Source organism: Marmota marmota, unplaced genomic scaffold, assembly GCF_001458135.2.
Source record: "Marmota marmota marmota unplaced genomic scaffold, marMar, whole genome shotgun sequence".
In the NCBI taxonomy this organism is placed as follows: Eukaryota; Metazoa; Chordata; class Mammalia; order Rodentia; family Sciuridae; genus Marmota; species Marmota marmota.
Window position 1 is genome coordinate 1607011 of NW_026000102.1, and position 24100 is coordinate 1631110.

Here is a 24100-nt window from a genome sequence, read left to right on the forward strand (position 1 = left end):
GGGACTCCTTTGCTGTTCTGGGGGTGGGGAGAGGCGCCCTGGCCACCAGACCAGGGTCAGGGCCCTGTGTGAGTGTGACCCTGGCAAAAGAGGCAGCCTTCTGCACTGACTGCCCTGTGCCCCTTCCCCAGGGAATACCATCTCCATGCCCACAGCCTCTGGTGCCAAAAAGCGCTTCTGGATCATCGAGGACATGTCGCCCTTCGGCAAGCGGCGGAAGACGGCCTCCTCGCGCAAGATGCTGGACGAGGGCATGATGCTGGAGGGCTTCCGGCGCTTCGACCTCTATGAGGACTGCAAGGACACGGCCTGCCAGTTCTCGCTCAAGGTCACCCACTACCACTGCACGCGTGAGAACTGCGGCTACAAGTTCTGCGGGCGCACGCACATGTACAAGCACGCGCAGCACCACGACCGCGTGGACAACCTGGTGCTGGACGACTTCAAGCGCTTCAAGGCCTCGCTCAGCTGCCACTTCGCCGACTGCCCCTTCTCGGGCACCAGCACGCACTTCCACTGCCTGCGCTGCCGCTTCCNGGTGGCGGTTGTCCCAGCCCCCCACCCCCACCCCGTTAAAAAAAAGAGGCTGTGTCCCAACCCACCCAAATGGAGCCTTGGGGACTGGGGTATCAGCCACCCTGGTGGTGCAAACAGGAAGGATGCGGCTGTTTTGGGCTTTAATATTCAAAATGGAAAAAAATACAAGAAGTTGTACAGTATTTTTCCTGTAAAGGTTATTATTCTACGTAGAGCAAAGGAAAAAAAAAAAAAAGACAAGCAAAAGCGGGCGGCTGAGTGCCACACCCCGCGGACCAGCCTGAGCTTGGAGAAGGGGGTGCGACTTCTCCCGTGGGATGTTTAGCTTTGATTTTAGAGGCCTTAGCAGTTTGAGGCTGTCCGTCTTCACACTAGCACTGATGAGAGCTGCGTGATTCCAACTTTTAACTTGAATTTTGTAGAGACAAGAAAAATGGACTATTACTGTTGACACGAGTTTGTAGTTAATTTAACATTGGAGTTTTCCTCTGTTGGTTATGCGTGTGGCTTTGCAGGGCTTCTTGCTTGTTGTCCCAGTTTGTCTTCTTATTTTGCTCGGGATGCTTCTAGGCTGGTGCAACCCACCCAGATTCAGCCCCTTTTTCAAACCCCGCCTCCTGGAGGTTCTGAGGCTGTCAGCCCAGTGCAGGGCTAATGGCAGGCACACACCTGACCTGGCTGCTGCAGTCCCCAGACCGGGCAGGCTGCCCTCCAGCCTCTGTCCCTCTTCTGCACTTCAGGGCCCCAGGGGGCCTCCGGCTGGGGAGAAAGAACAGGCCCAGCAGGCATTAGAGGGGTGGGGTAGAGTCTTATCTCCCTGAAGCCCCCACCCCAAAGGGCTTCAAGGGCAGTGGTTTTCTTTTTCGTGTGTGTGTGTGTGTGTGTGTGTGTGTGTGTGTGTCTCCTCTCAGCTGCCCACAACTAGAAAGCCAGGACCCCCTGAGCTGGAGAGGGAGCAGGGAGGGAGGAGCAGTCAGACAGTGCACCTGATTCAACAGGAAGTCAATTGATTTCTAAACAGCCCCTACCAGAGCCTCCTGAATCCTGTGGGCACCATGTGCTGCTGCTGAGCATTTGCCCAGACTCTGACCTACCACAGGACTCTGTCTAAGGAGTTTTGTAAAGGAAAAAAACAAAAACAAAAACAAAAAAAAATTTTTCAATGTAGCAAAATCAAACAAAAAATTAAAAAAAAAAAGAAAAGAAAAACGAAGATGCCGACAGTGCGAAGTCTAGCCTTTTGTAACCTTCATATTGCACACTAGGACTATAAGCCATTGCTAGCTCATTTTGAATTTTAATGTGTAATTTTTGTTTTATTTTCTTTCTGTGGGGAAAATGATGCTTGATCCACCAATGCTCTTTTTAATGTTTTATAACTATGTATGTGTATATATATAAATATAAAATAATATGTATGCACATATGTGTGTATATATCTATATGTATATACATATATAGATATATAGAGATGTATAGAGAGGTTTTGAGACAAAAAAACGCAGAACGTGAAACCGAACTGAACAGCGCGTGCTCTGATTACTTGAATCTGGTCTCCTCGGCACCTGGTTATTAAGAACTGAATATTTTTCCACTTGAATTTAGTGCTATTAGAAATTTAATATATGTGTTTTATTTATTTGATTTTTTTTTTTTTTGCATGACTGATGCAAGGTTTGACATTTTCACTCAATAAAAACTGGAAAAAAAAAATCCATCAAGTTATCTTTTATTTTTAAAATCGCCCCCAAGCGGCTGGCCGTGACCCAGCTATGTGGGGTGGTGCAAACAAGCCCTGCTCCATGTGCCAGTGAAGGGAAGGGAGGAGGGTGCTGGTCATCTTCAAGCCCAGTGGGGAGATGGGGGACAGACCAGTTTTGTCCTGGGCACCAGGCCAGGTTCTTCCAGCTTGCTGATGACAGTGGTGGGCTCAGGACTTGCCCTGCTGGAAAGTGGTCTCCTCCCATCCTGGGCCCTGCCTGAAACCCGGCTTGAGGCTCAGGAGCACCCTCAGGTAGGGCCATCCAGCAGTGAGGCTCAGGCCTCCCCGAGACCCCGTCCTACCCTGTCCTAGTCAGGGCTACTGGGCGAGTGCTTGGCAGGGTCATCCTGCAGCCCCTCCTTCAGCGCCTTCCTCCTTCCTGCAGGGACCTGCCCAGGCCAGGAACGGCGCGTACCCGGATCCAGTCCGGATGCTGGCGAGGATCTGGCTCGAGGCTCATCATGGCAGAACTGGGGGCTAGTTCCTGGGTCCGTAGCCACGGGCCAGGGCCTGAGCTGCGGGCTCTGGTGGCTCCATGGCGGGGGCGGGGGGTGCCCTTGGACACCAGGGAGTGGCCCAAAGTGCAGACCTAACGGCTCCTCGTTTGGCTCCCACGTGCCTGACGCTTCTGAGGGTCCTCTTCAAACCTCATCATCCTGTCCGGCCTGTCCCGAGCTGGCCTCCAGGTGGCCCTGGGAGCGGACATGTGTGGAGCCACTCTTGTCCTCCATGATGAAGAGCATCTTGCTGGCTTGCCACATCCCTGCCACAGGGGAAGACCTCCACTTTTCTGAAGGGATCAAGAAGTTGGTCCCTGGGGCACACTCATCCCCCTCACTGCACCTGGCACATCTGAGCACCAGCCAGCTGCCTGGGGACCACAGCAGAGCAGCTTGTCCCCTCAGAGCCCAGCTTGGTGTCATCTGCCACCACAAAGCCTCTCTGGCCAGCCCAGGCCCAGCACACGGGGCCCTTCCCCGTCGGCCTTCCTCCTGGACCGAGGCCCATAGGCTATTTACATAAATACGTTTGTAACAGACACGAAAATATATACTTTTTTCCGTCTTATTAAAATGTTCAAGTTGGAACTCGCCTATTGTTTGTGGATGTCTTGATTCTGTTAAATAAAACAGTGACTAATTTATGGAATAAAACACAAGTTCAACAAATTAAAACCATTATTGGAGCTTTGTAGGCCCTGGTGGGCACATGGCCTCCCATGGGGCCTTAAGGAGGCAGGGAGCCAAGTCCCAGCCTCGGCTGGCAGGGGGACTGGGGGGTGGCGTGGCCACAGGGCTCCCCCTGGGCACCAAAGCAATGGGCAGCAGAGAGTGGGGGCAGGTCTTGGACTCCTGGAAGCTAGAGCCTCGAAGCAATTTGATGGTCTTGACTCGGCCCCCAAACTACCCCCTGTTCCCAGATCGACTGGGCCTGGATGGATTTTGGCAGATCCACACACCCCGGAAATAGGAGGTAAGACCAGCTGCCCAGCCAGCCTCCTGACAGGATCCAGGGAAGGGGCACTGGGTCTCACAGCACCACTCCAGAAAGACCAGGGAACCAACAGGCTGTTGCTCCTAGAGGGCAGAAAGAAGGGCCCACCCACCTGCACCCACTCGGCCAGTGGGGAGCCGGCTGCTGCAGGTGGCACCGCTCCCTGCTGGGCAGCAGGCAGTGGGCAGAGGCCCAGGAAGCTGCCCGTGGCTTGCTGGACCCAGTAGGAAATGCAGTCGGGCATGTTTTCCCTCTGGGATTTAATCAGCTCTGGTGGTGTGCAGTCAACACCCAAACTGAGGCACATTCAGGAGCTCTGGAACCTCCTGGCGAGAGCCAGAACCAGCTGCACAGGCTCCTAGCTGAGCATGGTGGCCTGCCCCTCCCCAGTGTGGTCCTTGGAGCAGGTCTGGCCCCAACCCAGAGAGTGGCAGGCCACTGAGCAAGGCAGGTTGTCTATTACTGTTCTGAGGGTCAGACCTGGCCCCACAGGTGGCCTTGGCCCAGGGCCAGGGCCCAGGGTAGGAAGAAAACACACTGCCCCAGCCTGGATCAGACCTCCAAGAAGCAGGACCGGCCACAGCGCCCCTGGAAAGCTCTGGAATCTGGGGCCTTGCCAGAAACAAAGAGAAGCCAGGCCTGTGCCATCCTTCCTGGGAGGAACTGCCCTACCCTCTGGGGCAGATCAGACAGGAAGTGGCTCCAAAGGCCCCCAGCAAGGGCCGGAGGCAGAGGACAGCTGATGTGGCCATCGCTGGCTGCTTGATGTCCCCTAGGCCCACAGCCCACACCTGGAGGGAGACCCCAGTTCCCTACCAAAGACTCTCCATAAACTTGTGCCGAAATTTCCAGCTGGGGCTACTGGTGTTCACCAGGGGACCCAGCATCCGCCACTATGAAGACGTCCTTCCTGGCAGCACTGGCCATGGAGAAAGAAAGGCTCAGGCCACTCGCGATGAAGCCGTAACAAGCCCCGGCTGCTGGAAGGGGGAGGACTCACAGGTGCTCCTTCACGCTTCAGGTCAAATCACCCCAAACGCTGGCTGAGATTTCAAACTCATTTTGATAAGAAAGAGTGTCAAGAGCAGTGGCCTGGTGTGGCAGGCGCAGGGCGGTGCCCGTGGAGGCCCGCGGCTCCTGCCTGGGCCTGGCCCTGTTTCTAGACATTCTCCTTGGCCAGGAGGCCACTGGCCCCAGGGTAAGACACACCTGCGCTGAGCAGGGACAGAAGAGTGGCTTTGCTCTTCCTGTTGGAAAGGAGGGTCAGGCCCGTGGGGTGGCCAGGGCCTGGTGCCCGCCCCAGGTGGATGCTTCACCTGAGGGGTCTCACAGGCACCTCTGCACTGCCCCACGCCCCCTCCCTCTTCTCTGCAAGCAGATGGCGCCAGCATGGGCTTTGGGAGGGGGGCAGGGCGGGGGTGTGAGGACCCAGAGGACAGGCAGCTCTGAGGAGAGCTTCTGTTTTTATTTTAAAACAAATTACGAGACCCACCACACAGCACAGCAAAACCAGAGGGGTGGGAGGGGACTCTCCTTCCCTGCCCGTCCACTGGCCGTCCTCATCAGCGGACATGTACTTCCGCAAAAGGAAAAAGGTCAACACTTGTGGACACAAATTTGGTAGCCCCTTCCCCCAACTCAGAACGCCCCCTTTTCCCACCCAAGAGGTCCCAGGACACGGGCCGCAGATGGTCACCCCAGGAGCTGAGATTTCCATGGGCGACTACCTGCTCTGGGCCTGGCCTGGGGCCTCCCTGCAGGAGGGTCAGGCCCGCGCAAGCCCCTAGGATGCTCCCGGCCTGGCCTCCTCTTTGGGTGGCTCGAAAGCCAAAGGAGGGCCCCTGTCCTTCCCCAAAATGCCCCTGTCCAAGGGAGTCCCACAAGTCACCCAGTGCTAGGGAGACCCCGGAGTCGGAGGGGAGCCTGTTGGGGGGGTCAGGACAGCTGGCTCATGGCCTCCAGGCACTGGGCTAGTCTGTTCCTAACGGCGCTTTATAAAAAGACGTTGTAATTGAGTTTAATAATCTACTCCCTTCCAGAGAGGGCCTGACAGGCGCTGCCTGCTGCTCACTTCTGCCCCATTCCAAATATTTTTACCTTATTTGGATGAAATGCATTATTTTTCTAATGAAAGGCTTTTTTTCCGCAGGGCCGTCCGCCCTGGTCCAGCAACAGCCTTTATTAGGCAGCACTTGTGCGTTTTGGGGAGGGGTTTTCCTCTCCCTGAAGTCATGCCAGACTCTCTGTCCTCAAAAGCAGAACTCGGCGCTCAGGACCTGAGGGGCAAAGGCCTGGGGCCCCAGGTTCTCACCCCTTCTCCTCCCTGCTTGAGCTGGGGACTTTCCCTCCTGCTGACCCCTGGGCTAGGAATACGTGCCCTGAGGTGGCCCTGCAGCCCCCACCTCATGAACGGTGAAGCCCAGGACCCCTCTTTCAGGGCCCAGGTCTTGAGGGGGAGGGATCGCGAGGTCCTGGTCGTGGCCAGCACCTCCCCTGCCTCGACCTTCCCCTGGACACCTGCTCTTTGGTCTCACTAGGAGGGACCCTGGAAGTTTAACAACTATGACAAATGGTGACCAAACCCAGGGGGGTCCTGTCTGCTCAGCAGCCATGTCCCCACTCACCATGGAGGGACAGCAGCACAGCAGCCAGAGGGGGAAGGCCCGGCATCAGCTGCCCCGGCGGGGCCACGCCCTACCCTCTGCTGGAGCAGCCAAGGTCAGTCGGCCTGGCCACCAAGGCTGGGATTCCTTGGGTCCCTGAGAACACAGGGTCCCCTCTCAGGCAGGCTGGTCACCCCAGAGCTGAGATTCTCAGGGATGCAAGGAGGCAGGGGACGAAGCAAGAGGACAAGTGCAGGGATGGCTCTCACCAGGCTTTGCAGGTCCCTAAGGGTCACATGGCTGGGGAAACAGACCTGAGGAGTGTCACCAGAGGTGATGAGGACAGAGGACAAGCCTGCCCCCCCCCCCAGGCCAGACAGGCAGGGCCACTTGCTGCCTCGGTGGGCCCCGCAGCAGGGCTGTGACCTCTCTCTTCTGGAATAAAACTGCCCTGAGGCCAAGTCCCTCAGTCTGGCCAGGGCCTGGGAGGCCACTGGGGGAGCTTGCACCCCGCTGTGGCCACCTGCAGTGGTGGCCAGGGCCTGTGCCATTTCTGGGCTGTGTCCACAGGAGGCCCAGACAGGGCAGTGCCAGCAGTCCCAGGCCCGGCCCAGGCGGACTCGAGGAGCGCGGAGCGGCCCTTGGCAGGAGCTGCTGGCTCAGGTTTGCGCTCCATGCTCTGTGAAGGTTAGAGGGAGGCAGGGAGGGCGCGGAGACAAGGCAGAGGACACCCGCTCCTGGGAACGCGCGTCCATTTAAGGAAGAAGCTCACCACGCTCACACCAGGTCTGAGCCCAGCCAAGGAGGCCCTGCGGCTCCCAGGACGTCGCCCCTGCGGCCCGCACAGGAAGGACTCCTGCAGTTCCGGGTGAGCAGCCCTGGGGAAGGCCCCGGGGTCGGGGGACAGAGGCTGCCCAGGCCCCTCGCCCTCCCCACGTCCCTCTGGCCCTTCTTGGGGCTCAGCTGGGGTGCTTCTGAGCAGTCCTCAGGGGGCACGAAGGGCCCTCAGCAGACAGGGAGCCACAGGCAGGAGTTAAATAGTGGCAACTCGTATTTATTACAATTATATACAATCATATCTTATATTCTGAAATCTATACATGATGACACAAATGAACATGTTCCTTGGTGGGAAGGACAGACATGGCTGTTGGTCAGGAAGGCTCTGCCGCCTGGCCCTGCCGTGGAGCGAAAATCACGTCTCCCCACGGGATCAGCTGAACCACGACACAGCCGGCGAGGACGGTCTGAAGCGCAGTGTGATTTCATTTGTTGGAGAGGATGCCAGGGCGTGTGGGCTGGGGGTGGGGACAGGTGCCCACCTGTCAGGCAGGGCCCGGCTGTGGGGAGGCTGGCCCTGGCAGGCTGTTGCTGAGGGGGAATGGGTCCAGGGCTCTGGCTTCTGGAAACAGCGCAAAGAGTGAGCCATGGGCCAGGCCTAGAGGACAGAGCAGGGATAGCAGAGACCAAGGGGACTGTGGCTCCTCCCCACTGGGAGAAGGCAGGTAACCACATGAGCTCTTGCCATGCACGGTGTCAGCTCAGTCCAGACGCTCAGCCGGCCAGCACCCCGAGGAGACACTGTCGGGGGTGGGGCTCCGAGGCTTGGTGTCCTCGGTCTGGCTGTGAGGAAGGCAAAGCCACCTGCTTGGGCTGAGCTGAGTGGGGTGTGGGCTGGGCCTGGGATGCTGCTCAGGTGAGACGCAGATGTGGACAGAAACGGGAGCCTCACGCTCTGCAGCCAAGCACAGCTCTGCCCAGACCTTGGCTTGAGGCCATCCCCGCCCAGAGCCAGAGCCCAGAGCCCAGAGCCCACAGCTGGACGGTGTCCCTGGGAGAGGCCCTAGTCCCGCTCATTCTCGTTGCTGGCACCCTCGGGCCGCCGCAGCTTCTCCACCTGCTCGTTGATCTGCCCGTCCCCACCTCTGCGGTCCTCCCTCTGCACCCCCAGGACGTCCTCCTCATCCACGTGGCTCACATCGTCGTCCTCCTCGTCCTCCTCGTCCTCCTTGTCCTCCCTCTTCTCTTCCTCGCCCTGCACCTCCATCCTCACCTGGCCCTTCACGTCCACCACGCCCTCGCCTTCCTCCGGGGGGCCTAGCAGGTGGTAGGTGGCCGTGGAGCCCTCGGGACTGTGGCTCTCCTTCCCAGGCGAGGGGGACGTGGACTCGTTGCTGACTGGCGAGATGTCACTGCTGCTGTGGTGGGTCACAGCTGCAGGGCTGGAGGGTGACGGCGATTTGACTGGAATCTGCCAGGAGGGGATCTTCGGGGCTGACGGGGATGGCGGGAACTGTCTCCTGGCAGGGGAGAGCAGGGGGCCAGGCCGAGGTTGGTGACCCCAGCTGGGGCTCCCCATCACAGCCCCTCCTTCACTGACCCCCGAGAGCCATGATGGGAACAGTGCCCCCAGAGATACCCAGCAGGGGACCAGAGAACAAACCTCTTGGCCCAACGGAGGCTGCATCAGCTAAGAAGGGTGCCAGAGCCCTTGCGCTGCCCACAGGATGTCCGGCTGCACTGGGGGCTCTGGGGCCTCCCCTGCCTAGAGTGAGGCTGTCGAGCTCCTGACCCAGCAGTGCCCTGCCTCCACCCCAGAGGCAGCAAAGGAAGGAAGCAGGCGCTGCAAGGGCTCGGGACACACGGACCTCGACACTAACTTGTCTATGGCCTGGGCAGAAGGTGGCCACTGGCCGAGGCTCAGACATCAGCATCAAGAGGTAACTTGGTGCATGTTGGTAGAAAGCCTCTGAGCCCAAGTGACAGGGAACAGACAGGTTTCCCTTTCTGCTTCCGTGTTCCCTTCTAGGCCCTGGGCCAGCAGCCAGCCCAGACCAAATCCCATTCCAGGGGGGACCCGGGAGGCCAGGCCTGCTTGGCAACTGCTTGGAAGTGAAGATCTGTGACTTGCAGGCCCATCCCTGTAGGGACCCAGGGGACAAAGCCCTGTTCCCACTCTGGGCAGCCAGCACTGGCCGCAGAAACAGCCTCCACCTCAGGGGCGCACACCCCAGCCTTCACTAGCCTCAGCGGCACAAAGCCAGTGAGGAACTCCACCTGCTCAAAGTTCCCCAACTGCCTGGTCTCTCCACCACCAAGGTCAGGAAAGATCTCTTCTACTAATCACCCTCGGGCCCCTGGGCCCCTCACCTGTTCTGAGGACATGTTCTCTTCCTCAGGGAACACAGGGCGGGAGTGTTTGAAAATGAGGTCTCTGGCTACCCAATCCCTACACCCTCCATCCCTGATCCCTATGAAGGTCCCACATTGGGCGCCACTGAACCCCAAGTCCAGCGGAGGAAGGACAGCATCCAGATAAGGGCTGCCAGGGTGCCGCTTGTGTGGGATGACCACTCTTCCTGGTTTCCCAGGACAAAGAGGCTCCTGGGACACTGGACTTCCAGCTTTAAGATCAGGTCAGGCCTGGGCAAACCAGGAAAAGCTGGTCACCTTACCATCAGGGCTGCCCTGTGGAGGGACAGCACAGGAATACCAGGGAAGGTGGAGGGAGGTGAGGACTGTTCTGCCCGTGGAGAGCTCCTCGAACTAAGTGGCCCTCACTGGGACTTTCTCTGGGCAAAGCTGTCACTGAGGTTGTCTGGGCTCAGGAAGGGGGAGGGGTAGCCTGCCTCTAGGAGCCCCTGCTTCAGGAGGAACCGAGTGGGAGTGCCCACTGCTCCTCGCCTGAGAGGTCCAGAGAGCCGCTGCTATTTCAAAACCGTTGTGGGTGCCGCCGACTGTCAGCCTGGAGGGAGAAGGGCTCTGGGGAGGGAAGCAGAAGCTCCCAGGTCTCCGCACTCAGTGCCAGAATCCCACAGCTCAGTCAGAAGCTGCCTGGGGAGCCCTGGGGGAGCCCTGAGCTCCCCACCGCTGCGAGGCCAGCCCAGGAGGTCTCTCCTGCTTGCTGTCCCAAGCAGGGACCTAGATAAGGTGGAACCTGAGCCTTCTCGCCTACCGATTTAAAAGAAGCCCTTTTAAGGAGTTAATTTCCGACTTGAGTTCGTTGATATTCTGGGACTCCAGGATCCAGTTGGTGGATGTGGTGGCCTGAAAGTCAAGACACAGGAGATGCAGGTCAGAGTGGCACCCCCATGCCACCCGAGTGGGCAAGGTGTGGCTTAGGAGCACCCTGAAGGCAATAGCAGCTGGCACATTTTATCTGGCCACAGCCTGGCGATCCTGCGTGAAGGGCCTGGCACTGCCGGAGGCAACTCCCTTCAAAACCACACTCCCTGGGCTCTGGGTGTCTAAGGGCACAGGACAGGCAGCACCGTGGTACTGTGGGTTTGTAAAGTGACGTGATGCGTGAGCTCTCATCTTTCAGGGAGACTCGCTGTGGTATCTGAAAGGAGGGGTGACACCTGGAGGACGGGCAGGGGTCTGCTGGAGTGAGCAATGCCCTCCCTTCTGTGTTTGAAATGCTCATTAAAACAAAAGAACAATAAAAACTAAATCCCACTCCTTCCAAAAGAAATGCCCCTTGGAAGTGAGCAAGGGGCTCAGCCGGGGTGGCCTCAAAACTGGTGTTCCTGAGCCTGGAAGCCACACCGGGCATCAGAGAGGCTGGGGCACCTCAACCCTTGCGGGCCACTCCTGCAGCCTGGAGGACAGGCTTCACCACATGCTGGGCTGCTTGGGGCTGCTGGGGACCTCCTGCTCCTGCTAGGTGATGTCTGGTCTCTAGAGGGCCCTGGGGGCCAGAGGACATCCCAGGACTGCTCCTCCCTGTCTGCAAAGCCACCTGCAGGTCATGCTACCCAATCACATCCCTTCTTTGGGATGACTCTGGTTGCAGAGCAGAGACGAGAACAGCCCCTGGGCTCTGAGCTGCCCTTCCCCAGGGCCAGGACAGAACCTCCTTCACACAGGGCTGCTGCACATGGCTTTTGGCAAATCCTGTCCGGACAGATGGACAAGAGGAGAGCCAATCCCACCACCGCGCATGGGAGCTGCGGGTGGCCAAGCCGCCGGGGTGAGTGTATTGGGTATATAGTGGTTCACCCCGGCCAGGAGGCCTCAGCTCAAGTGCCTGCCTCCCTGAGCCGGAGGCTGCCTCCAGATGGGGTGAGCCTGGCTCTTTCCCCAATGCACAGTGGCGACTGCAGGCCCACCCAGCTGAGGCCGCCCAGGGGGAAGGAAACCTGCAGTCCAGGAGAATGCGGGCCCATGTCTGCCACCCTCACACACAACCCTGCAGGGTCCCCACTCCAGATCAGCAGATGACGAGGGCACAGAAGCTGCTGATGAGCTCCTCCGCGCCCTGGAAGCTACAGCAGCCCATCAAGCAGGAGCGACTTCCACTCCCGGCCTGCACAGGACTCCGATTACCAAACGCATGTGCTGCCAGATGCCAGGATTCAGAAATAAAATCTGACATCTGGGGCTTTTTAGCCAATCTCTTTAAAAAACAGTTGTCAAAAACTCGCAGCCTTCAGTTTTATGTAGGTTTTTTTAATTACTTAAAGCTCTTCTTTTTAATTTTTTACAGTGCTCCAGTAGGAGTTTGGAAGCCAGATATAAAAACTTACATCACAGCTGAGAAAACACAGCTCTGAGTCTTTGGTTTATGGGGTAACCAAAGTCCTCACATGTGTTTAGATGCCAGGCTGGAGAACCCCACTTCATCACCAAGAGGGGGACAGAAGCCTGGAGGGGGAGGGGCTTGAGAACAGCAAGTGGAGGAGTTCTATGGGGCCATCTCAGCCACCAGGAAAAGCCCACCCCACCCGCCTTCAAATTCAACACGTGGTCTTAATCTTAATGTTTAAGGTCTGAAAGCAATTTCCCAGTTTCCAGAATGGCTGCTGGCCACTGACAGGCCACTGATCCAAAAGATAACCAAGTGGGGTGAAGGCTGCTGCCACAGGGACCCACAGGGTCAGGTGGCTGCAGCCACCTGAGGAGGGGGTGAGGCAACACCTGGGTGTGGGAGAGACATTGGGAGGGGGTTCTTGGGTCTTCACAACAGGCACCTAAGACTCTATCAGAAGCAGGAAGTGATCCACTTTCCTGGTTTTGCAATCTAGTGCATTGAAGGTGTCTTCCCTTAGCAGAACAGACTGGGTAAAATCCTTTAGAGGACATTATGGAGCCACGGGACCACTGTCTCCTGGGCCCTGTCTGCCTAAGCCATGATGATGCTATCATACACCCATGAAAACCAGGGCTGCAACCCTGAGACCTGACCAAAGTCAGGCAACATTCTAAGCACATCCACAATCCAGCAAAGCAGGAACCATCATAGCTCCATTGTATACATGAGGAAGACTCAGAGAAGTTAAGTAACTTGCCTGTGGTCCCACAGCTAGCAAGTAGGAAAGTGAGGATTCTAACCCAGCAGATGGATCCCTCAGTCTGATACTGCCCAGACTGCTGCAGATTTGGGCAATAAGGCATGGAAAACTTCCTCAGTCGATCCTGGGTGGTTCCCATTCCACTGGGATCACCCAAGCCCACGTACTTGAGGCAAGGTTAGCCCATGCACCTGGGGCGGGCACAGGGGTTGCTGGGAAACTGCACACTTCTCCCTTCTGTCCCCTCATATTCTCCCTGTGACTTGCAGCCCAACTACAGGCACCTACGATGATGGCGCCCAGAGCTGTGGGGGTGTGGCTGTCATCAGAGGTCACAGAGAAAAGGGCAGCTTTCTTCCCTCCTCCTGTTGGGAGGTGACAGGAAGGGTGGCCTCAATGGGTAACTGCCATCCAAGTGTACGGTGATGCCTCCCTTTTCCACAGGAAAGGTTAGACAGCAGATGGCAGGTGAAGGACATTCAGACCTTGGAAGACAACATTCAGACCTGGGGCACAAGGACCAGGGCGAAGAGCTGGACAGGACAGACAGGGCCTGGGGGAACCCAGGGCCCAGAGGTAAGTACCTTGGCGGTGGCGAGCTCGTGGGCCAGCTCCTGGACCTTCTGCTGCTGCTGCCTCAGCAGCTCCTGGACAGAGGCCAGTGTCGTCTGTACCTGAGTCACTGGGGAAGAGAGTGTGGCGTCTGGTGAGGTGGTGCCCACAGACTGTCTCCTCAGTCCCCGTGCCTGTGGGCAGCCCCTATTCCTGCTTCGGTTCATTTATCTGCAGGCCCTGCCCCCTCACCTCCGATGACTCATCTGCGCCCTGGAAACCCACCTGCGCTGGACCTGCCCTCCGGACTTCCACTCTGTCTTTCTACTGTGTGCTTGTCTATGGTCAACAGCACACTGGTCCAGCCTCTCCCTCTAATCACGCCTGGCTGCGCCGTCCTGGCTCTCCCGGCCCCTCTCACTGCCTCACTCATCTCATGGGCCTAGCCGTGTCCTTGGGAGCTCAGGGCATGTCCAGCCTGGGAAGGCCGAGGCTCAGGCTTCCGCCACATCCAGGAGGACTGAAACTGCGGACCCTGTCTCCAGTGCGCCTTCCTATCCTACTCCCACCCTGAGGCTGTCTGCCTAGACCCCACTGTCACATGGCCCCTGGGACCAGGTATCACCGCGTCACCCTCCTAGGAGCAAATGCCAGTGTGACAGATACGTGCTACAGACTTCTGAGGATTTCACGAAGGTGCCCCTGAGGGACATGGGCTACCTGGACAGGAGGCTCCCGCCTGCCTCGGGGTTTGAGATGCAGAGCTCCACCTGGTAAACAAGCTTATAACGGAGCAGAGCCACCTCTGGCGCGACAGGTCCCAGCTAATCTGGGCCATCGCTGGGGCAGCGGGTAATGAACGCCAGCCCTGTGGAGTCAATAACAGAGGAGGTGGCCGGGGTCCCAGGAGCCACAGTAATTACAGACTCTCCTGACCCTGCCGTGGACTCTTAGAGGGAAGGGGGGAAATCAGTGAAAACCCCCCTGAAAACCTCATAGAAGCAGAAATTAAAAATGAACTTTACAGCCCTTAGAAAGGCTGTCATTTTATTCCCCTTATTAATATTCTGAGGTTGGGAGCCTTTCCGTAAAAACATAATTAATTGAGGCCGCGCCGACAGTAAACAAGCAATTTCAAATTAAACCGAAATGACGGCGGCTTCATTTGCAAATGTGAACAGATTCTCAGAGCAGATAAATGAAGTCACCACATAAAGTGGAGACGGAGGGAGAGGGGAGGGGCTGCGAAGGGGCTGCGTGGAGAAGGCTTTGAGGGGTGACTTGATGGAGTCATTAATCTTTACCTGTCTGGGCCACGCTGCCACTCAGCTCAGAGAGACTCGCCGCCATCCTCTCCAGCTGCTTCCTGTCCTCGCGGCCGCCCAGGATGAGGGGCAGCAGGTACTTCTGCAGGAAGCAGAGGGGCGGGAGCGGTGTGCACACAGGTACCTGACATCCGTCTCTCAAATCCCGCCACCCAACTTTCTCTCGTCCTCCCCAGGTTTGGGGAACCCTGGCACATCCATAAGCGAACAAAATACTTGAAAAAGTTATAAGACTGCGATTATAACCATCTAAAATTCTGTCTGAATAAGGACAAGGATCGGGAGAGAACAGGGATGAAGAAAGCCAGTGTGCATGTGCACATGCGTGTGCGCTGGGGACAGAACCCAGGGTCTGGCACCTGTCGGGCAAGCTCCACCACACAGCTGCAACCTGGCCCCAGGAAAACCAGTTTGGTCTGCTGTGACAGGAAACTTTTATTAGTGATGTCATATTTTCATGACAAAAACTTTAAATTCTACTTTAACAGTTGTAAGATGAAAATGTGGAAGGATATACAGGAAAACAATGCTGTTGGCAGCCTCCTGTTTCACCCTTCAAAACAAATTATTAAAATTAAATGAATAAAAACTTACTCAAGAAACTAAAGGGAAATCAGCTGCAGACTTCAGGGCCCTGGTTTTTAGTAGGGGATGATACCGTGGTCTCCCGAGATCACTTGGTCTTTGCTAAACCAAGGCTGAATCCTCAGAAGCAGCCTCCTTCAGAGACAAACAACTCACTTCTCACAGGTACCCCAGGGGGTAAGCTGCACCTGGCGACTGTGATGCCACCAAATAAGAACCCTGAACACCCGGTCCTCTGAGCACTGGAGGAAGGCCCTCGAGGGCATAGCTGGACACCCTGCTGCAAGGCTTGGAACAGGGGTGTGGAAGGGCGGAGGCAGGTAGCAGGCCACTGGACAGCAGGATGAGGCGAATGTCCTTCGACCCACAAGACAAGGGGCCAGCACACGAGGCCCCCTATTTGAGGGGAGCGAGACCCAGTGCAACTTGAAAAGGAGGGTGCTAGAGCTCACGCGGCGTGGGCCTGGCTGGGCCACACAAGGGTACTTTGTTTCTTAGTCTATTTGGGCCCCAGATGGGGAAAAAAGATGGAAACTTCTCCATTAAGGCTTCTGTATGGGGAAGGAGAAGGCCCTTCACAGGGGGTTTGTGGGAGAGCTTATTTCAGGAGTGACTCCTAAGTGAAGACCATCATTCAGCTTAAGTGTAGAAGCATTTTCTATTTTGCAAAGTGCTTTTCAGCCACCCTGTGAGTTATTACTCACAACTGAGCTAAAACTCATCAAATGTAGTCTGACGTTGCAGGTGGAAAATTCCCTAAGTATAAAAGTCAAGAAACTCTCACACATGTAAACAACTATGGGCTCCATTTCTGAGGTCAGAAGTGACAAGAGGCACATGCCCTGTTCGGCCTAAGTCTTATGCATGTGTGCAGCAAGAGGGTGGCTTTTTCCCACTTTCTTTTTTCTTCTTTTAATTTTTTTTTTTTTTTTTTTGAGAGAGAGAATTTTTTTAATATTTATTTTTTAGCTTTTCGGCGGACACAACATCTTTGTTTGTATGTGGTGCTGAGGATCGAACCCGGGCCGCACGCATGCCAGACGAGCGCGCTACCGCTTGAGCCACATCCTCAGCCCTTCTTTTAATTTTTTAAAAAATATTTTTTAGTGTTGATGAACTTTTATTTTATTCATTTATGTATATGCGGTGCTGAGAATTGAACCCAGTGCCTCACACATGTGAGGCAGGCACTCTACCACTGAGCCACAACCCCAGCCCCTCTTTTTTTAATTTAAAAAAACTATCAGCAAATATTCTAGAAATTCTTTATTTTTTTCTTTTTTAGTACTGGGGATTGAATACAGAGGTGCTGTACCACTGAAACACATCCCCAGCGCTTTCTTTTGAATTTTGAGATTTCTTTTGAATTTTAAGTTGCTTAGGGCCTTGCTAAAATTGTTGAGGCTGGCCTTGAACTTGCAATCCTCCTGCCTCAGCCTCCCACGTTGCTGGGATTATAGGTGTTTGCCACTGCGCCCAGCTCTGTTCCACAAATTCTTCAGTCACCATTGTGACCGACATTTCAATGTCTTTCTTCTTTTATAAAGCAGGTGAGAGGGGCTGGAGCTATATAGCTCAGAGGCAGAAAGCTTGCCTAGCATGCGTGAGGCACTGGGTTTGATCCTCAGTACCTCATAAAAATAAACAAATAAAATAAAGGCATTCTGTCCACCTACAACTTAAAAAAAAAATTTAAAAACCAAACCAAAAGGAAAAAAAAAAAAAACCAAACAGGTGAGAGCCCCGAGCTCTGTGGAGACGGACAGCAGCCCTCTGGTGCACCTACACCAAGGGGCTGTGCTTCCTGCTCCTCTCAGGGCCTGCGCTGTGGCCTGTGGCCTGAGCCTGTGGGGCTCACAGGGCCGAGGCACTCATTGGAAAGCTGTGTGTCGTCATATTATCCTTCCTGGTGCCTAATCTGTGCCAGTGATTTGGAAGAAGCCGTCCACACACAAGAAACGGGTGGGTATCCACTCAGAGGAGGGAGTCCTAGGATCCAGAACATTTTGTTTCCAGATTTTTTAAAATTAATTAATCTATTTGACAGCAGAATGCATTTGACACACTGTACACAAATGGAGCACAACTTCTCCTTCCTCTGGCTGTCCACGGTGAAGAGTCACTCCTCCAGTGTAATCGTGCATATATACACGGTAATAATGTCTGTCTCCTTCTACTGTCCTTCCCAGCCCCACAACTCCACTCCTCTCCTCTCACTCCCCCCTACACAAACCAAAGTTCCTTCGTTCTTCTCTATCCCCCCACCCCCACTATGAATCAGCATGTGCTTATCAGAGAAAACATTCAGCTCTGTTTTTTGGGGGATTGGCTTATTTCATTTAGCATGATATTCTCTAGTTCCATCCATTTACCTGCAAATGTTATCATCTCATTCTTCTTTAAGGCTGAGTAATATTCCATTGTATATATGTACCACATTTTCTTTATCCATTCATCTGTTGAAGGCATTTAGGTTGGTTCCATAGTTAAGCTACTGTGAACTGAGCTGCTATAAACATTAATGTGCCTGAGTCACTACAGTAGGCTGATTTTAAGTCCTTTGGGTATAAACCAAGGAGTGGGATAGGTGGGTCAAATGGTGGATCCATTCCAAGTGTTCTGAGGAATCTTCATATGGCTTTTCCATAGTGGTTGCACCAATTTGCAGTACCACCAACTATGTAGCATACCTTTTCCCCCACACCCTCACCAACACTTATTATTGTTTGTATTCTTGACAGCTGCCATTCTGACTGGAGTGAGATGAAATCTTAGAGTAGTTTTGATTTGCATGTCTCTAATTGCTAGAGATGATGAACATTTTTTCATATGTTTTTTTGTGTTTTTTTTTTATAATTTTTAATATTTATTTATTTTTAGTTATCGGCAGACATAACATCTTTGTTTGTATGTGGTGCTGAGGATCGAACCCGGGCCGCACGCATGCTGGGCGAGCGCGCTACCACTTGAGCCACATCCCCAGCCCTCATATGTTTGTTGATGGATTGTATTTCGTCTTCTCTAAAAGTGTCTGTGCAGTTTCTTAGCTGAACTGATTGGGTTATTCAGTTTGTTGTTTTTGTGTGTGTGTGTTAAGTTTTTTGAGTTCTTTATATATCCTGGAGACTAGTGTTCTAGTGATAAAGATTTTTTCCCATTCTGTAGGCTCTCTCATCACGTTACTGATTGTTTCCTTTGCTAAGAAGTTGCTTCCGGATTTCTACATGGCAATTTCCAACTACAGCAACAGATGTTCCACTGAAAAAATGTTATTCTGCTATAACTCTGCCATTAGCTTTTGTATTAAGCCCCAAACTAAGAATCCCAGGATGCAAGGTTTAAATGTATTTCACTTGCTATAAGTTACAATGGTGAGTCTGGAATTCATTCAGGCCCTGGGTGGCCTCCAGGTTGAGCAGATCTTGGACCTGAGACCCAACCTGGCTCTTCACCTTCTAGAAAAGACTCATTTCTTCAGATCCAAGGTGGGCCTTTTCACTGGTGTCAACAAAGTAAATGTTTGCTTGGTGCCTAGGTTCTGTGGTAAGCAATCAACTCTGCTTATGAGTCCTGAGGAATCCTACGTTATACATTCCCTGGAAGAGAAGGCAATCCCACGAACATGGCTACACTGAGGTTCCCCAACCTGGCTTTAAATACTAAGGTAGAACAACGGAGTTTGGGGTGCTTCCAGTGAGTCAGCCGCTTGTCTCAGCACTTTCCTGTGCTCTTCATTACAATCTCACGAAGCAGGTACTGCAGCTGCTCCTCAATGATGAGGAGAGGGAGTCATGTCACAATGAAGCACTGGACATCAACAATGATGCAATACACCTCATCTCCCAGGCTACCTTCAACGTGCCTAAAACATGCACATCAGCTGACGGTGGGTAAAATCGTCTAACAGTCTCTCTTACAATAAGATGTTGACAATCTCGTGTGATTTACTGAATATTGCACTGAAGGTACACAGCAAGGGTTGCAATGGGTGTGCTTCTGCACCATTGTAAAGGTGACTATCGTAAGTTGGGGACCATCTGTTTTATCCTAATTTTACAGATGAGCCTGTGGTCAGTTTCTCAGGGCAGAGCCAGGGTTTAACTCAGGCAGATGGCCCCCAGCGTCCATGCTCTTAATTTATCCCTCACAAATTACACATCAGGCACCATTCTAAGTGCCCGACCCAGACTGCAAGGGACAGACCTCAAGGTCACCCTGTGAGTAGAGACTCAGGAGTGGAGCAGGAGAGGAGGGGCTTGTGCCTGCCAGGCCTGGGTGCGCATTCCCTCCTGCGCCTGCAGCACCCCGAGGACAGCACCTCTGTGCAGGAGGTAAACCAAGAGCTGGAAGAGGGGAGCTGACTGCCAGGGCAGCAGGTAGAGCACCTGTAGCCTCTGGGAAGACAACTTACCTTGTACAGCTGATGAAAGCCAAATGCAATTCCCGCCATGATGATGGCCAACGCACCATAATCTCGCCACCGGGAACCTACAGGGCCTGATAGTGGGAGAAAGGAGGCAGAGTCAGGGGGGACACCCAGCATCCTTCCCTGGGGAGAGGCAAGTGTGTGACTCAGCAGATGGGCAAGTAGGGTACACGGCTGTGACTGTCAGAAGTATCAGTTCAGCTCTGTCCCCTTCTCTTCCCAGGCTTTCCGAACCATCTGCCTCACTGGGGACAGCAGAGACAGCTAGTCATCTGGCCTCAGCTGTGCATGCTGGGCAGAGGTATGCAGCAGCAGTGAGCTGAGTGACCAGCAGGGAGCCAGGAGGCAGGGCCCTGTGAGGATGGCATGAACACACCCCGGTGTACAGAACCACATGGGCAGACGCCCTACTCCAGAGAAAGATCATCGAGGGCACCACAGACCAAGGTGACCTCCCTGCTCTGCTCTCACATGGAGCTGGGGAGAAAAGACAGAAGACACAAGTCTCTGAAGGACGGAGCAAGGCAACTTCACAGAGTGACAGAGCCTATCCAGGGCATGTGCCTGTGGGGGTAGCGGGGGGAAGAGACCAGGGGTCAGCAGGGTCTTGGAGGAGGTAAAGACCAAGACCTGTGGTTCTGGGGACAAGGGAAAAACAGGCATCAAGTAAAGAGAGTGGGTCAGTGTGGACCTGATGAGCACCTGGGCCTCAGCAGGGGAGAAGAGATGCTCTGGTCAAAAGAACCGCAGGAAGAGTGTCCAGGAGAACACAGGGAGTCAAGTCTCCCTGCGGGTGGGAAGGAAAAGACAGGGCCCAGGAGTCTGAACACCATTTCACCAGCAGGGGGGAGACACTGCAGGATCTGGGTGAGTGTGGTGATGGCATCTGCTCTAGGACAGCAGCGTGGGTGGCTCTGAGGACAAGGCACAAGTGGAGTCCCGGAAGCATGAAAGCTGGGGAGAACTCTGCAAGGACACACAAAGGCAAAGAGGGTCTGGGCTAGGACGGAGGCCAAGGAATGGAGTTGGGAGCCATCTCAGAAGAATTTGCTGCTGTTGTTGAGGAACTGGTTCCTGAACCAATTCCCTTTAGATCAACACCCCCCGGGCCCCCGTTACCTGCAGCGTCCCTTTCAGTTACCTGTGGTCAACTGTAGTCCAAAAATAGTAAACGAACAATTCCAAAAAAACCCCCAATTCCCAAGATTTGAGTTGCATCCCATTCTGAGTAGCATGGTGAAACCTCAGCTGTCCCGCCCTGTCCCACCTAGCTTGTGGATCACAACTCTGTCCATCACAGCCATGCTGAATGTGCTACCTGCCCTTTAGTCACTTAGCCATCTCGGTTATCAGACGGCCGTCTCACGGTCACAGTGGTTACGTTCACGTCACCCCCACGTAACTCAACAATGGCTCCAAAACATAAAAGTAGTGAGGCTGGCAATCTGGATATGCCAAAGAAAAACCTTTAGTGGCAAAAGTTCTCAATACAGAAAGAAAAATAATCATATGCTGAGCTTGCTAAAATCAATGGTACGACACAATTATTTTAAGAGAGAACACATTCAGATAATTTTTATTATAACATATTGTTATAATTGTGCTATTTCATTATTGTTCATCTTACTGTGCCTAACTTATAAATTAAACTTTATCATAGATATGAATGTATGGGGGAAAAACTGTATACAGAAGGTTCAGTCTTACCTACAGTTTCAGACGTCCACTGGGAGTCCTCCCCTATGGAAAAAGGGGGCCTAGCACATCCGAGTCCCCACAGCTCCCGAGGGACATCCCAGGTGCACAGGAGAGATCTCCCGACTGCACTCCCCTACACAGAGTTCACAAAGTGCTTTCATGATCTGATCCCATGAGGCACCACTGTCCACTCCAACGCCCTCAGCTATCTCTAGGCCACCTAGCAAACACCCTCCCTCCTCATAGGAGACTGTCATTAAAGGAGGGGTAGGGGCTACTGTTCTCAGAATGTTGGGTGGCATAGGCTTCATGCCAGCCATGAAATGAGCCTGCAGTGCCACTGGGAAGTTGACCAGAGGGCACCCCCACGCATGCTGCTGTGCTAGGGAAGCAGGGCCCTGAGTGATCTGAGAAAGGGTGAGGAAGGAAGAGAAACATCCCCAAACTCTAAGAGGGAGCACCACTGCCCGGCCAGCGCTGCCTGGAGACACCGAGTGCTTTTAGACACCTGAGTGCTTCTGCTTCTACCTCTCTCACCCGTGCTTGCCAGCTCTCAGAGGTTACCTGTCCCTCCTGGTGTTTGATGACCAAAGCAGAGGAACAGGACTCCTCTTTTAAGCTCAGTGGCAGGAGGTGAGTGCACAGGGAGGGAGGGTGGCCAGCATGCAGCCTAGCAGGGGGATTCGAGTCTCAGAGACCTTTAAGTGGGCAAGAGGGAAACCCCCTCCTCCCCGGGCCGCTGGGCTCTCAAGAGACAGAGGGAACAGACAAAAATCTCTCCTTAGCCACCACAGTCCCCTCTGTCCTCCACCTATGGATTCCACATGAGATTCCCCAACATGGCTCAGCCTCACCTTGTTACAAAACTGTAATCCACACGTGGCCTCTCCCAGCCCTCAACCCCCGTTTTTTGTTTCCCCTCTTTGGTCAGGCAGCACACACGCCGCTTCAACGTCCAACAGCAGGAGCCAGAAAGGTCTACTGAGAAAGGTCTCCCTCTCTACCACCACCAGTCATGGAGAATGGTTTCTTGTTTATCCTTCCAGAGAGTTTGACACACGTATAAGACAACACAGATGTGACTTGGTTTTCCTCTTTCCCACCTATTTTCCAATTTTCTTTTTTTCCTACAGCTCTATAATATTCTATTTAACCTGTTCCCTGCTGGGGGCACCTAACTCATCAGTGACTGTGCACACGTGTCAGCTCCCATATAAGACAAGACTTCTGTAAGCCTAGGACTTCCTAGGACATGGGTCAAAGGCATGGGCCTCTGTCATTTGAGAAATCCTACAAAATGGCCTCCATGGTGTTCAGCGGACTCATCCCATCAGCCACGCACCCGGTGCTGTTTCCCCACAGGCAGCCCGACATAGTGTGTCGTCAAACACGCATTTCTGACAGTGGCAGAAGGAGAGCGGTGCTTCGCTCTGGTTCTAGCTTGCGTTGATCTTATTTTGAGTGAGGACTGGGCGTCTCTTCAACAGCATTTCCCTTCTGGTGTACTGTGTGTTCTCCACTTTTCTACTTGACTTCTCTCCCTCAGCACTTCTGTAATACAGCAGGGATGTTAGCCCTTTATGACACAAATCATAAACAGCTTCTGGTTCATATTTCTTTGGGTTCTTTCATGGCATGCTGGCATTTTTTGTGTTCATGTAAATTTATCAATCTACTTTTTTGTGCATGCTGGGGTTCGTGTTAAGGACAATCTCTAATCCCTTTCTAGGCTATGTGACACCAGCAAGGTATTCAAGTCTGAGAATCCATCTTGGAAAGTGGAGAGTGTGGCTTCGCCCTGTTGCAGACATCCCCACGCCACACAAACCACTTCTTGTTAAACAGGAAGCTCTGAGACCTCAGAGGTAGACTATCTTTCATCCTGACCCTGAGACCTGGGCCTTGGAGTCCCACTCGGATCTTTACTTCGTCGTCTGCTTTCTCTTCTAGCCAGCTTTGCTGTGCGCCAGATGCAAAATTCAACATCTGGTACCAGTTCATTTTCAGGAGGAAAAAGGGCAGAGTGGCCTTGCCATCCCTAGAGAAAGCCACACTTGGGAGGGCTTTAATCCACACCCAGGATGTCCATCATGTGGCCAAAAGCCTCAGAAAGAACCCCTTCCCATGGGGCTTGCATTCAGTAATCATGCACCACTGACTCTCAGGTACCCTCTAAATAACAAGAAATTAGCTGGAACCAGGTTAAAAACTTGATCAGAGGGGCTGGGGATATAGCTCAGTTGGTAGAGTGCTTCTCTTGTAAGCCCAAGGCCCTGAGTTCAATCCCCAGCATCAAAACAAAACAAAACAAAAAAATTTGGACCAGAAGCCCAAGTTTGCTAGATGCTTCTGCTGCTTTGCAAACATATCCACTGCACCTCACGCAGTGCAGCCTTCTCCTGGGGACTCTGAGCTGCCAAGGCTGAGCAGACACTGCATCTTGGGGAGCCAGGAGCTGGGGTCCCTGCACACCTGCCTACCTCGTCAGAGCTCTGCCCTCCCCAGGCCCGGGAAACACCTGTGGTTCCTGCAGCTCACCCTTCACCCCTCACTGCTGCTCCGTTCCTGCTGGGCTCACGTTAAGAACATTTTATTGCCCCCTGGTTTTCATTATTAATGAAAAGGGACCAGAATGATCTTTCCTAAAGTTCAGAGAGTCTATAAAGACAAGAAGCTGAAATGCCATTTTACTCGTTTTGGAGATGTGTGATACAATTCCTTCTTGTGGCAAAATGAAGAAAGAGGAAAGACCTGGATGGAAATGACTCTTACCCATTGTGTGGCTTCCAAGGGCAACAGACCAGGGCCACTGCAAATTACTCTGG

General features: G+C 53.8%; 3 protein-coding genes across 15 annotated transcripts in view; 2 read left to right on the top strand and 1 right to left on the bottom strand.

The window, feature by feature from the left end:
* Positions 1 to 1804, top strand: part of Casz1 (castor zinc finger 1) — a 140064-nt gene extending 138260 nt beyond the window's left edge. For 8 of the 9 annotated variants that reach the window (XM_048783615.1, XM_048783622.1, XM_048783617.1 and 5 more), the window contains one exon: positions 132 to 1804. In XM_048783615.1, the coding sequence (XP_048639572.1) occupies positions 132 to 862 (731 nt within the window). In that variant the 3' untranslated portion in view covers positions 863 to 1804. The remainder of the gene's footprint in view (positions 1 to 131) is intronic. The other variant, XM_048783623.1, reaches the window with a different exon arrangement.
* A 4141-nt stretch (positions 1805 to 5945) lies between these two features.
* Positions 5946 to 16073, top strand: LOC125610774. 4 transcript variants are annotated; one of them, XR_007340780.1, is made up of 7 exons: positions 5946 to 6205; positions 6331 to 6511; positions 6967 to 7059; positions 7183 to 7264; positions 11265 to 11368; positions 11594 to 13265; positions 13479 to 16073. XR_007340780.1 is itself a non-coding variant. In XM_048783632.1 (5 exons), the coding sequence occupies exons 1-5, from the start codon at positions 6363 to 6365 to the stop codon at positions 11949 to 11951; spliced, it is 786 nt and encodes a 261-aa protein (XP_048639589.1). In that variant the 5' UTR covers positions 5946 to 6362; the 3' UTR covers positions 11952 to 16073. The 4 variants fall into 4 exon arrangements, 2 of the variants coding, with proteins under 2 accessions (XP_048639589.1, XP_048639590.1); XR_007340781.1 differs by having other exon boundaries at positions 5956 to 6511; positions 11490 to 13265; XM_048783632.1 differs by having other exon boundaries at positions 5946 to 6511; positions 11594 to 16073.
* Positions 7430 to 24100, bottom strand: part of LOC107155508 (peroxisomal membrane protein PEX14) — a 212374-nt gene continuing 195703 nt past the window's right edge. For both annotated transcript variants that reach the window (XM_048783631.1, XM_015501404.2), the window contains exons 5-9: positions 19563 to 19648; positions 14546 to 14648; positions 13274 to 13371; positions 10352 to 10443; positions 7430 to 8696 (exon numbers count right to left, since the gene is read on the bottom strand). In XM_048783631.1, coding sequence (XP_048639588.1) covers positions 8240 to 8696; positions 10352 to 10443; positions 13274 to 13371; positions 14546 to 14648; positions 19563 to 19648 — 836 coding nt within the window. In that variant the 3' untranslated portion in view covers positions 7430 to 8239. The remainder of the gene's footprint in view (positions 8697 to 10351; positions 10444 to 13273; positions 13372 to 14545; positions 14649 to 19562; positions 19649 to 24100) is intronic.

What these genes read in the sequence shown, in the direction of transcription:
- LOC125610774 (XM_048783632.1), top strand. Translation starts at nt 6,363, where the DNA reads ATGGTGACCAAACCCAGGGGGGTCCTGTCTGCTCAGCAGCCATGTCCC. An exon ending in GGCAGGAGCTGCTGGCTCAG is followed by an intron (nt 7,060 to 7,182) that starts GTTTGCGCTCCA and finishes CGCTCACACCAG; the next exon opens with GTCTGAGCCCAGCCAAGGAG. An exon ending in CGGGTGGCCAAGCCGCCGGG is followed by an intron (nt 11,369 to 11,593) that starts GTGAGTGTATTG and finishes ACAACCCTGCAG; the next exon opens with GGTCCCCACTCCAGATCAGC.